A 13,384-nucleotide genomic window follows, 5' to 3' on the forward strand; every position below is an offset into this window, starting at 1 on the left:
ATTTGTCATAGTCAAAAGACTGATTTCACGCAGTGTGTGTCATGTGCTAGTCAAAACTATTTTGTCTCAATTTTTTATGACAAAGACAAGTCTGACCAAAGACTGTCTCTACAAAGTCCACACTAGGCTGTAATCGGAGGGTCTAAAACTAAATTAACTCATACAACGCTGGCAACACGGCTGCTGAGTTGGCATTAGATACTATTAGCATATTTAAATGTGGTAATTAAATAGTAATTAATAATTCTCGTACTAAGAATTTTACAAAAACAATAAATGAATCAGATATTTTTATTAAAATTTTATATCAATAAAATTACATTTATTTCATTTACTTATTCGAATTAGTACGACTTCTGTATTCTGGCTAATACATATCAGCACTGTATGAATTAATGAATTATGAAATGACAGAAGCGGAGGACGGTGTAGATATATAAATGACACAGCGGAAAACATTTTTAGTACCCAAAATAGCCACGATGACATGTCAATCAGAATATATATCGAACTAGCTTACTCTTCTGGAGGAAAAAAAAATTAAATAAATAGAAAAAAACAAATAATAACGAGTTAAGATATTTACCGAGAAAGACAACAATGTTCTTCCACCAAATTATGCATTCTGAGGTGGATGCAAAATATGTTTGCAGTTCGCTCAACGATTCAATCTGTTGGGCCAGCAAGGCAAGGTCTGCCTTAGCCGAATTATCATGGTTAATCTCATGTTTCTTCACCGCCATCTTAGGCTCTGGAAAAACAGGAAAAAAGATGAGAGCGCGGTAGAAACGCTTGATTTTCATAAAAGCATATTTGAGTTTTACATAATCTCATCTTAATAATAATTACAAGATAAAAAGAACTTTTTATATACGTTTTTAAATTTTCTGTTGAATCATATAAACTTGATTTGCTAGCTTAAACGATCAAAAAAAATTGTACTTGATAGAAATAATACTGAAATGTCATTTTGATTTCCATAGTAACGCACGTATATATTAATAATTTAGTTGCTAGGACCCCAGAACCCTAGCAACCAATAATAGTGGATTGGATTACGGATTTCTTCCGAAATAACTTTTCATACAAAACAAAATTAACTGAAAATGAATTAAATTCTACTGATAGATGGCTAAAAGTATTAAAAGAATGCATTGGCATCGTGTTCTGATATATCCTAAAAGTTTCAAATGTCTAGCTAGTCGAGAAGTTAGTTAAAAATCTATTGCAAGATTTGTACCGGACAAATAAGAATACGAGCTAATAAATCGTTGTAAAAATGAGACATTGACAACCCTATTTAAATTCAATACATATATACACACATTATTTCCAACCAAATGACAAAACATATTAAAATTGATAAATGAAATTTTTATTTTCATGAACCACAGTTTATGATATCTACAAGATTTATGTAATTACACTAGCTTTGAAAATTCTTGTGGGTCCTGATTGGAAAAATAGTAAACCTTAAAATTTTACTCGATTTACTAAATTGAACTGACTTACGTCACTTGGATAAGATAAGAAATCAAAGGAACTTGTCAATAATTGTGTGTACTTAGTGTTCCCTAAAATTATTGCTTCTATAAGTGGTATAATTGGCAGCGCATTCGGTTATGAAAGGAAGGTGGTTCGGGCCCAACTATGGAAGATATTTTTCCCATGCGCCTGGAGATATACCTTTCATTGAAAAGCAGAAAAAAGGATGGTGGTTCAAGTTTATCTCGGGCTGTTATTTCGTTTTTCAAGCCGGTCGTGATGGTTTACTTATTACAAACATCTCGACCGTGGAAAGGAAAAAAGGCGTAATCCACACAAATCAAATTTTACAGGAGGCTCAAAAACGTTTTTGGTATGATTTTCGTTCAAAGTTAAAATACAAAATAGACATAACCTTAAAGTTCATATTAATTAATAATTAAGTTTTTTATATCTTTAATCTAATATTAATTATTGAGTTAATTAAAAAAACCCAACAAGAATGATGGTTAAGTCGTTTTTTCCCACGTCACTTCATTATTTATTTTTTTAATTTCTAGCTAACTTTAGATAATAATTCGGCATTTTCAGCTTACGTCCTCTGTACACAACTTGTATTTAGTTGTGTTCAACGTTATTATGCAATAAAACCTATTTTAAAAAAAATTGAGGGTTACGCCCCTTTTCCTTTATACTGTCGATCTGGATTCACTCTGCCAACGATTTTGGTCTACGGCATTTGAAAACGTTTCACTTCATAACTACCAAAATGCATTCAAAATAATCTGTTCGGCAGTAGTATTAAATGGTAAAAATAAACCTTCAATTGGGGAGAGCGTCTTGTCGATCCAGCGAATGACTCTAATAGTTTCACTTCTGTTGCACTTGACCAAGTCCTGTTGTTCATGCAGGTCTTTCACAATGTCTGGGTGGACCAAATCCTTGGCGATGTCCTTGTAAGATCCTACACCTTCCAGCAGTTTCCATCCAATGCGCAACAGATACTTCACTTGTGGCGATTTGGGGTCGGTCAGCAGGATAAACCTGAGGATCAAAACAATCACATTTTTTTTTGTTAAACATAAATTCAGAAGAAACTGAAATAATAATTGTATTCTATATTATACACAGGGTTATATGGTGTGAATTTCACAGTCCTGTTAAATATTTCGTGTGTACTTTTTGACATATAGTCAGTTGAAAGTCTACCGTTTGTTAACGCAATCAGGCGTTTCTACACATAAAAATCGCATAACGCATAAAAATACTACAATCATACAACGAAAATAGCAAATCTCCGAGTGGTACTGTGAAAATTAGTCAGAATTCAGTAGAAATCATTGCCAGACTGAAGGCTGAAAATTGCATATGGAGTGAATATGAGCCTGAGAACCCTGCATCATTGGCAAGGCGGAATAACAATTGGTGGCCAGAAAATAATCAACTTAAGATTCGCAGATAATACGGTATACTTATTAATTGGAATAAGACCAAGCTTATCGATCAGGCTAACCTTCTACCAACAGCAAGTATACTTCAAAACTTAGAAACACTGGATGAGTTTGATCGACCATTAGAGGAAAAGGCGGATGTGAAGCAGAAATAAGGTGCACACAGATTGCAAAAAATGCGATGATACATCGGAGAAATTCAATTGCCACAGTAAACAATTAAATAGTCTTCTCCATATTTTTGTAGTATCGAATCATGGACCCTGAGAGCTGGAGCGGAAAGTAATTGATGCCTTGGAAATCTAGTGGTGGCGCGCAAAGGTTCATATTTCTTGGTCAGAGTATAGGACGAACCAGTCAAACATCCAGAGACTACTGAATTACGGAACGAATCTTGACAATATGTCTGAGATGCATTCTGCAGTTTTTTGGACATATTTTTCGGTGCGGACCGGATAACCTAGATTACCCGAGACTGGTGGTTTTGGGTAGCCTTTAGGGAAGGCAAAGTAGAGCAAGAAAGTCGATGTGCTGGATCGACCAAGTGAAGGAGCTTACTGAAGGTAGTCTTCACTCTGCCTTGAGAGAAGCAGAGGATTGAAAGGGGTGGAAAGTCTTGGTCACTCAGAAGATGACGGATTTTCAAAGTGGTCACGATCCTCGGCCATGAGGGAACAACCAAGAAGAGAAATGTGCATTTGATTTCAAAAGTTGTGAGTCTTTGTGGGTGGGCATATAAAAAGAGTTAATATAAATATGAAATAAATCTAATAAAAGTGATAGCATTGATGGCACATGATTTTTCCTTTGGGACTTTCACTCGGTTCAGCTTGAGATTTTGCAATTTGGATAGTATTATTATCCAAATAATTCACAATATTAGAGAATGTAACATTCCTTTATTGAACATACATATTTTGAAAACACCACAAATATACTTATATTTAACATAAAAAATCTTTTTGAAAAAAATATTGTCCAGTGGGACTCGAACTTGCATACACTTGATTTGTGCCAATGTGCTTTACCTATAGTACCTAAAAACATTTACCAAATTTTAATAGTAGAATTAATTAAATTAATAGTAAGTGCTGTTCAACTTAACCCTCGAATCCGCTATCAGAAAGTCTCAAGTGAACAGGAGCGGCACTATATTAAGAAGACCGAGCCAACTGATTGGCTACGCAGACGACCTCAACATGATGGGCAGATCCATACAGATTGTGAAGAAAGAATTTGACCACCTCCAAAGGGCCGCACTAGAGATTGGCTTAAGAGTAAATGAAAACAAAACTAAAGTCATGGTACAAAGCCGACAAAATCATAGTAGGCTGGGCCAAAGTTCCAGTTTTGGAAACCATCAATTTGAGGTTGTCAACCGGTTCACATACCTGGGTTCCAATATTACAAAATAAAACGAGGAACTGGAAGAAATAAAGGCCCGAATAACCGCTGCAAATAAATCGTACTTCTCATTGATGCCCATATTCAAATCTAGAAATGTCCACAGAAAAACGCACAGTGGTTGCATACGGGTGCTAGTCATGGACGCTAAATATGAAAGCAGCTGAAATGGTGGACTGCTTTGAGAGAAAGATCCTGAGGCGGATATACGGACCCATGAATGATGGGGGGAGTGGAGAATTAGGTACAACACGGAACTATACCGCTTATACTAAGATTCAAAACTCTCCACCTTCATAAAACTCCAGAGGTTAAACTGGGCAGGCCATGTCCAGCGCATGCCTGAGTCACGGATACCGAAGAAGATCCTCGAAGGAAACCCAGGGTGGAAAAGGCCAGTGGGAAAGGCCAGTGGGAAAGCCACGCACACAATGGGGTGATAACATTACAAAAGATGCCAACCAGCTGCTAAAAATCAGGAACTGGAAAAGATGTGTGGAGGACCGTTCCGGCTGGAGGACGGTGGTGGAGGAGGCCAGGGCTCGACTTGAGCTGTAGTGCCATCGAGGAAGAATAGCAAGTGCAAGTACGTTATAAATAAAATATGGAGAAATCTTGACACCGGTTAGTAATTATTATCAATTGATTTAAAATAACAGTTAGATATTGGTGCATACAAGTTTGATACGGTCGACAGTTTCATATACCTTGTATCTCTTGTAACTCGACATAATGATATTACAGAAGAAATAAACAAGAGAATCATGTCTGCGAATAAATGCTACTTTGGTCTGTTAAGACATTTTAAGTCAAGCTTACTATCTCGTCGAACTAAAAGCACTCTTTACAAGACACTTGTAAAGCCAGTGCTCACCTACGCATCGGAAACCTGGACATTAACTCTGCGAAATGAACGAGCCCTGATTGAAAGAAAAATTCTCCGCCGTATACATGGATCGATCAGGGATGGCACCAATTGGAGGAGAAGATATTATGCTGAGCTCTATGTGCTGTATGAAGATTGCAGCGCAGTTCAATCAATTAAGATTGGGAGACTGCGATGGCTAGGTCATGTGCACCGTATGAATGACAATGAACCGGCAAAGAGAGTGATGTCCAGCAATCCAATAGGACGTAGAATAAGAGGGAGGCCAAAGATTCGCTGGTTGGATGGAGCTGCCAGTGACTGCCGTATTCTGGGGGTACCAAATTGGAAAGCGACCACACTGAATAGGGACAGGTGGAGGGAGCTGTTGGAGGAGGCCAGGACCCACACCGGGTTGTCGCGCCCCTGATGATGATGATTTAAAACAAAAAAGCTGGTTTCCAAAAATTAATGTAATTTGCAAACGCTTTAAAATGTAAAAACTACTAGATAATTTCATCCCAATTAGATATGACGCACCTGAGTAAATTGATAAAACACATTGGCTTGATTCCAATGGATGTGAGTTTAAGTCCCGCTGGGATAGGGATTATATAGGTATATGGGGTGTTTTCATATTATGTAGATACAGTGATAGTTTGAGAGTGAAGAACTACAAGGTTTTAAGTGTTTGTCCTAGGCGAAACAAAAGTAAGAATGAGGCAGTTTAGAATACCACAGGTAACCCCCCATGTGTCGCGGGGGATACGTTCTAGACATGGTCATGATAAGAGAAATTTCGCGATCAACGGGGGGATTCCCTTGTTCTACGTTTTTTGTGTAAAATTTGCAAATACATACTGTCAAGTAATGCATTACAGCCACGTTTTACAGCACTCACTCTCTCAGAATCTTCGTCATTCTCTTCTAACAACTCCATTTTCCACAGTTTTACGCTTAACTTTCGCACGGGAATAGGTTCGGAGACATTATTTTCTAGGGACGTATGGCAGTCCATTTCCTGCAGCTCTTCGTTAGTTAAGGGTTCGCCGTATGATTTTAACAAAGTCTGAATATCATCTACATCAAAACTTTCGATGCCTCCGGATATGGCTATAAGACTAATCTCTTCGATGATATTTTGAATATCATTTTCATAATTGAGAAGAAGAGTTAGACGATCCTTGGATGGTTTAAATCTAGAAGCAGTCTTCTCCTCTATGGAAACAAACGTACGTGTTGGCATTCGTTTCCAATAGAGTCCTGTCTCATCCACATTACAAATTAAATTTGGTGGATAATTTCCCCTTTCACAATTTCCGGTTTTAAAAAATATTAAGATTAGGATATAACGAAACCGCACTCGCCGGGGTCGTGATGAACGAGGGTTACCTGTACTTCATTGTTGGGTTTGTTTTCTCAAGCATGAATACTTAGAACCTTGTAGTATTAGGCTCGCGAGTTGTCAAACTGCTAGTAAACATTACATCATTATTATGACCCACTTTTAAAGTTTGATTCCCCGATAATTAAAATAAAATGTTGAAATTGTCAAAAATGCTGAAAGGCATAATGTAGATTGAATAATAAATGAATAAATAATAATATGATGGTCTCTTAAACAGTATTTTAATTGAATACAAGAAAGGATAATAAGACAAAATATTCTCACAACATTACTACATGTTGTTAAGTTTATTGATATTATCATTATGGATATTTCCTGACATTTAATATGATAAGGAATCTAATGATGTCCTTAACGGCCCACGTGCGCCACGTGGGTCAAAGTGGAGATTTTATGGTATTTTAAGAGCATAAGCCATAAGCCTGGACATTCCTTAAGAGTGAGTTGAACAGGAACAAGGTCATTCATACTTCAGTCGGAAAGTGACCTCAGCGTTGAACGCACGTCATTTTAATTTAGTCTAACCTCAAAAACCTCTAACCATCGGGGATTTATTTTAAGAAACGCAATAATTATTAATTACAATTCTCGGTCGAATGAATAATCATTATTATTACCGTCAAACATAAAATGTACGCGACGTAAGCTGTCGCCGGCCGAAGGAATACAGGGCTGTCAAAATAATATCAATCTAATGGTACGTTTTAAAGAGCTACAAATTTTAAGTTAAAAATAGCTTACTGTACAGATGGAACGATTACATATTTCCAAGCGTCAAACAGCATACAATATTCATCTAAAATAAGTATGAAAAGACTAGCTGATTTTGTTATGTTACTTTTGTATTCTTATTTTTTTGCTTATCAAAATATTTAACATATTATCTGATGATGTGTATTTTGAGTATATCGTAATATGTATCCTGTATCATTAAAATTGCTATTAAGTTAATATAACATAGGAAAATCTGTAAATCATTAAAATGTTAATTTCGTTATAGTTTTTAATGAAACCTGTGCAATTACATATTAGATTTAAACACTGTTGGACTGTGTGACTTTTATAATATCAGATAGCCTTACGCAAGATGGGCAAGATAAAAAATAAAACTGTAGGATGTCGGCAGAAGATTAAACAAAACTCAGAATCCTTCGCCGCTTGGCGTGCAGCACGTACGTGTACCGCTGCGGCTGCATCGGGAAATCAGCCGAACATGAAAATCAAATGGACAACCAAAGTAATATAAACTTAGATGGTAATTCTTGCTATGAAGTTAGCAACGGAAACAATTTAATAGAAACAAAATATATAAAACTTTATATAACTATATAAAATTTTTTCTTATCAGAAATTAGAAACTTAGATAATCACAGCAAGTTCGGGTGTAAATTTTCGAATATGGAGTAGCTTTCCGAAAAGAGAGAAGGATTGAGATGGTGCATTGTACTTAAATGTAAAATGTGCAATCTAACTTCTACGTTATGGACTGATCACTTATCATAAGAATAAATAATAAATAATTACGTCTTCGACAGCCCTGGCGTGGTTAAAATAAATATGCTCTTGTCGGTATCCTTTATAATGTTCTCAGTGACCGCCTGGCTACGAATAAAAAAATAATCTGTGGGTGGCTGCACGTTAATAATCATTTTTTATATAAGTTATTTCTTGCATTGGCTTTACTTGCAAACAAAATACAATAATTGTTGTACCTACCTATTGTTTCACTAGGACAAAAGAAAAGTTGCGTTACTTGTTTGTAAAAGTGTCGGACTAAATTTAAACCAATCGGATAAGTAATAAAAATTCACTCTCTTTTTATAATAAACAGATATCACTATATTCTATGTTTTTTAAAATATGCATTAGAATTAAACAATATGTACCTATTTTTTAATATGTAATAGGTCCTACACATTAAAAATAAATACTATTCATTAATATTGTTTTTTGGATAGCACATGAAATAAAAATGTATGTAGATACGTATTTCAACATCCTTCGTATGTTTAGTTCTTGGACAAATTCAGGTTAAAAAGTTATTAATATATTATTAAGTTTATATCGTGGCTACCACATAATTGAAAACGTTACCATCCATCATATTGTTTGCAATACTTCCCACCAAACAGCTAATTAACAAATTGAATTTAGCGACATTTACGTATTATTAGAAGATATTATTTTTTGGTCATCCCATACTCTCTTCACTTCGACCGTGTTTATGATTTAAATTTAATTTACAGACCATTTACTTTTGACACAAACATTGTCGGTAACCTTTGTATATTATTAGTAGACCAATAATTCCAGACCACATATTAAAAAAATCTGTAGAGCGTCCCCTTAAGCGTTGTAGATAATCTACTTATATAATTTTGAAGCCTTATTATCCGGTATATTTATTTTAAACATTTGATGACTGCATAAAGTATTTTTATTACATAAAATAAATAGTATTCATTAAAACTCTCGATCTAATGTTTTAGAATATAGTCATATTTCAGTACATCCATGTGCAGTGGTGTTAAGATTTTTCAGGTTTAATTTTTAAATGCATTTATAAAACTATTAGCAAAATTAATGTTAACATCATATATTGAAATATTTATGATAAAAAATTATGTTTTATAATCTCTGTGATCCCCAATTTGACAAGAATTAGGCATTTTACCACGTTTTTATTAGCTCGTATTCTTGTTTGTCCAGTACTAATTTTTTCTTGTGTGTCCAGTACATTTTTTTCGTGTTTGTTCAAGATTTGTATTGGACGATTGAAGATTTTTAACTAACTTCCCGACTAGCTAGATATTTGAAACATTTAGAATATAATCAGAACACGACGACAATGCATTCTTTTAATACTTTTAGCCATTTTTAATATATACGTGCGTTACGATGGAAATCAATATGAAATGTCAAAATGACATTTCAGTAAGTAAGTATTTTATATTTATTTAGTATTTCTATCAAGTACATTAAAAAGTTTTTATTAATACATAGAATTGTCAAGTTTATATGATTCAACAGAAAATTTAAAAACGTGGTATATAAAAAGTTCTTTTTATCTTGTAATTATTAATATTCAAAAAATGGGCATGATTAACACATTTGAAGATAATTATAAAGATACTGATTATAAGCTATGTCTTTGACCATTCAAATGTGATAAAACATCCTACGAATAATGATTCTTTTGTAATAATTATTGACGTAAGAATAAGGCAATATTTTTTTTGAAATACACCATTTCTATTGGGATTTCCCAGTGGTTAAGCTACAACATACAGCCGTAGCCATAAATTGACAAACGATAATGAAGTAGAGAGTAAGATCATGTTAACGCGCGTGTTTGAACATGTACCTAACCGAATAAAACGATTATCTACAACGTTTAAGGAATGTCCAGGATTATGCTCTCATAGAGAATATTGCATCTTTAGTGAAATTAAATTCAAAGGCATTGTACCTAGACTATGGATCCTTCATAATCTGTTTTTAGACTTCGTAAATGTTCCAAGAAATTTATAAAATCAACAAGGTACTCAATTCCTGTGGCAAACGCTGAAACCCAACCCATGGCTTTGATGGTGTTTTGTCCACACCTTCTAATACGCAGTGCTTTTATGACAATCATTATTAAGCCTTCAGAAGTGTTTAAAACTGCATACATCTGGCACACTATTTATGGATTGGAGGAATATCGAAAAGATCAAGAAACCCAATGCCAAAGATCATACTAATTAAAATGCCATTTTTTGCATACGATAACGTTTGTTTATTATAATTTTATTAAACGTAAAATATTTCTGATTATCTGTTATTTGTTTCATAGGTGCATGCGCTGTTTATAAATACAATATATCTAATAAAATATATATTTGTCAAATATATAATATTATGTAGTCTTTGTCGACTGGCCTGTCATTCCATTATTGGCTATAAATGTGCTTCTGTTGAAAATAAGGTTAGCAACCCCTATGATGTAGTCAGACTGCATCATCTCTAGAAGCCCAATGAATGGAATGTCACAAATTCTTAAAAGACCTTATACCTATACCATCGATCGAAATTTCATTGTGAAGTTGCTTGTTCAACAATACATTGTAGATAAATTTAACATACCTATCAGATATTACATATTGGACACGGGCAGGCACAGGGTTGAAAATCGTTAATCTATTAGATTCTAAAACTAGATTGTAACCTTTTATGTATCAATGTGAAAACTTCTAGAACAGGCATGTTCAACGCATTGATCGAGGGATAGATTTTGGTGGATCGCACCATAGGGACTGAATCAAGAAAATGTAAAAAGTATTTATAGCGCCAGTACATGTGCATGGATTTACTGGTAGCAATAGTGTGTCAATTCTCAACCTCACTCTTCTCATTCACAATTTTATTCTTCAGGCGTAAGCAAGACGCATTGTTGTCATTGTATGGTGTTATTTGATTGGTAAACGTCGAAATGCTCTGCGGTAGTTCATATTTTTTCCGGCATATTCGTCAATATCGTTCTACTGTGCGGGCGCAGATATCGCACAAGTTCCAACTGTCATGTGAAAATTCAGATGCCGCTTAACTATTTTGATCCATGCATACAATATTGCAACTTGCACAATAATACGTACGTACTATTAGCACAAAATCCATGCACATGTAAATGGGCTATAATATTCAGTTGTAATATACTTGATTTTGGAGGGGAAACAATAACCATTCGTATTTTTATTTTGTTAACCAGCTGAAGCGACTTGTTTTCTATAATTATTATTTCTTATTTTATGTAAATGTGCCGCAGAGGTGGACATGAGATTTTACAACTTTCTTTTTAGACCAAACCAAACCTACCCCAACCTAATATTACCTCATACAATCTTAGTTTGTGATAATGATGTATCAAAATGTATGAAAATTTCAACGATAATTGGATCGAAAAGCCGATGCGCCGACAGAAAAAGGTATTTATTATAATTGTCTACATGGAATAAACTGTTTTCGTAAATTTATAAAAGCTCGTGTCCACCTCTGCGGCACAATTACCAACGGCTTGCCACAGGGGTGAAAGGGATGTGAATCTCAGCACTTTAAAATGACGTGTAGTTTCCTCTTATCATCACACAGTAGGTTCTTTGAACAGTAGAATAGTTTGGCGGCTATCTATATAATATTACAGTAATATTTTGCGTAATGATCATTTTAGAAGTTTGTGTCTCGATAAAAATTTCTCAATTTGTGTGGTAGATCACTGTTAGTTTTGAAATTTGGTAGTAGATCGCAGCATAAATGTGAACATGCCTGTTCTAGAAATTGCGAAGCTTAAATACCTTTCCATACGTTAAAATAGCTTGGATAGTTTTTCCCAGTACCTACTTGTATCTGGAAGTAATAACCAAAAACCAAAAGGTAGTCTTCCACATTTCCACTAATTTTAATTATTCAATTAGTTTCCTACTTGACTTAACACCAATAATGAAAATTTATCAATTTACTTGGTCACAATGTCACTAGTCTGTAATATTAAAATTACTAACTGTTGATAAAGTAATAGGTAAGTGATATTGCGAAAAAAACGCACTATTAATAAAAAGCGAATTGTAAATTTTAATGGTTTATGTTTTGAGCCCAACAATATTTAATCAGTTTTAGGTAAATGCGAATCAGGAAAGAATCCTTGATGTAAAAATCAGTTTTCCTTAATGAGAAAACAAAGAGCAGATTCATCATTGGTTATTAAGGATACATATTAGAGAGTAGATTAAAAAACAAAAACACAAACTCACTTGGATTCAAAACAATCGACTACTAGTGGAGTGTATTATTCACTACGGAATTTTTTGACCTAAGGAAATAGGTACATCTGTTCACCACCGAACCAAATAAAAAACTTGACAAACAGTTGACCCTTCGCATAAAAAATAGAAAAACGTGATTTGGGCAGACTTGTGATAAGATTAACAAAACGAGATTTACTGTTTTGTGATTTAAGAGTATATTAAAAAAAAATAGTGGGTGAAAGATGTGTACCTGAATCCCAGCTGCAATGCCCGCTGACAGTTGGCCTCCGATATAGATTCTCGCTCTCTTTTGTCTCTTAATATAGTCACAATGTATGGTAATTCCTTTTCAATGTCGATCGAGAGAATCGACTTCAACGACTGGAACATATTTCAGCAGCCGTAAAGCAAGTGATCCGATCGGAAGCGACATTAGTACAGCCAAAAAATATTCTATCTTGATTCTTCAACAATGAATAATAATTATGAGCCAAGAGACCATAGACTAATACCAACTAATACACTGTGTACCAATACAAAGCGATGTAGTACAGGCCTACAAACTTATCTGGAGAATGAGATTGGAGAGCCACTATCGTAAACTAGCCAATCACAACTCGTAACTGGCAAAATCTGACGTTCGGATGACGTTTTTCAATATGGCGTCCTATGATAGTTCGTAGTTCCATTTTTGGCCATTCTCCAGATAAGTTTGTAGGTTGTATTTTGGAATATACAAAGCCAGGCCAGGGCATTCGCCAGCGTTGTGTTCTTGACTTTCGGCCATAGACCTACTGTTGCCATCTTTTTGTTACCGAATAATTATTATAGTTCCTACGCGGTCCAAGAAATTATAGTATTTCGGCAAAAATATAGTAGGTTGGTACCTACTGGTCGTCATCTGTTAAAAATGTATAGGTTTTTCGTTTCTCACAAATAAAAAAACGGAGTATTAAATTTGAGAAATTCTGAGCTCCTCTTTTTGAGGTTG

General features: G+C 34.6%; 1 protein-coding gene across 1 annotated transcript in view; it reads right to left on the bottom strand.

The window, feature by feature from the left end:
* Nucleotides 1-12,915, bottom strand: part of LOC147079438 (ubiquitin carboxyl-terminal hydrolase 35-like) — a 39,540-nt gene extending 26,625 nt beyond the window's left edge. The window contains exons 1-3 of the mRNA XM_085941056.1: nucleotides 12,644-12,915; nucleotides 2,306-2,529; nucleotides 587-751 (exon numbers count right to left, since the gene is read on the bottom strand). Of these exons, the coding sequence (XP_085797182.1) occupies nucleotides 587-751; nucleotides 2,306-2,529; nucleotides 12,644-12,783 (529 nt within the window). The 5' untranslated portion in view covers nucleotides 12,784-12,915. The remainder of the gene's footprint in view (nucleotides 1-586; nucleotides 752-2,305; nucleotides 2,530-12,643) is intronic.
* Between the last annotated feature and the right edge of the window lie 469 nt (nucleotides 12,916-13,384).

Source organism: Rhyacophila brunnea, unplaced genomic scaffold, assembly GCF_057557595.1.
Source record: "Rhyacophila brunnea isolate RB1 unplaced genomic scaffold, BYU_Rbru_1.0 scaffold_1, whole genome shotgun sequence".
NCBI lineage: Eukaryota > Metazoa > Arthropoda > Insecta > Trichoptera > Rhyacophilidae > Rhyacophila > Rhyacophila brunnea.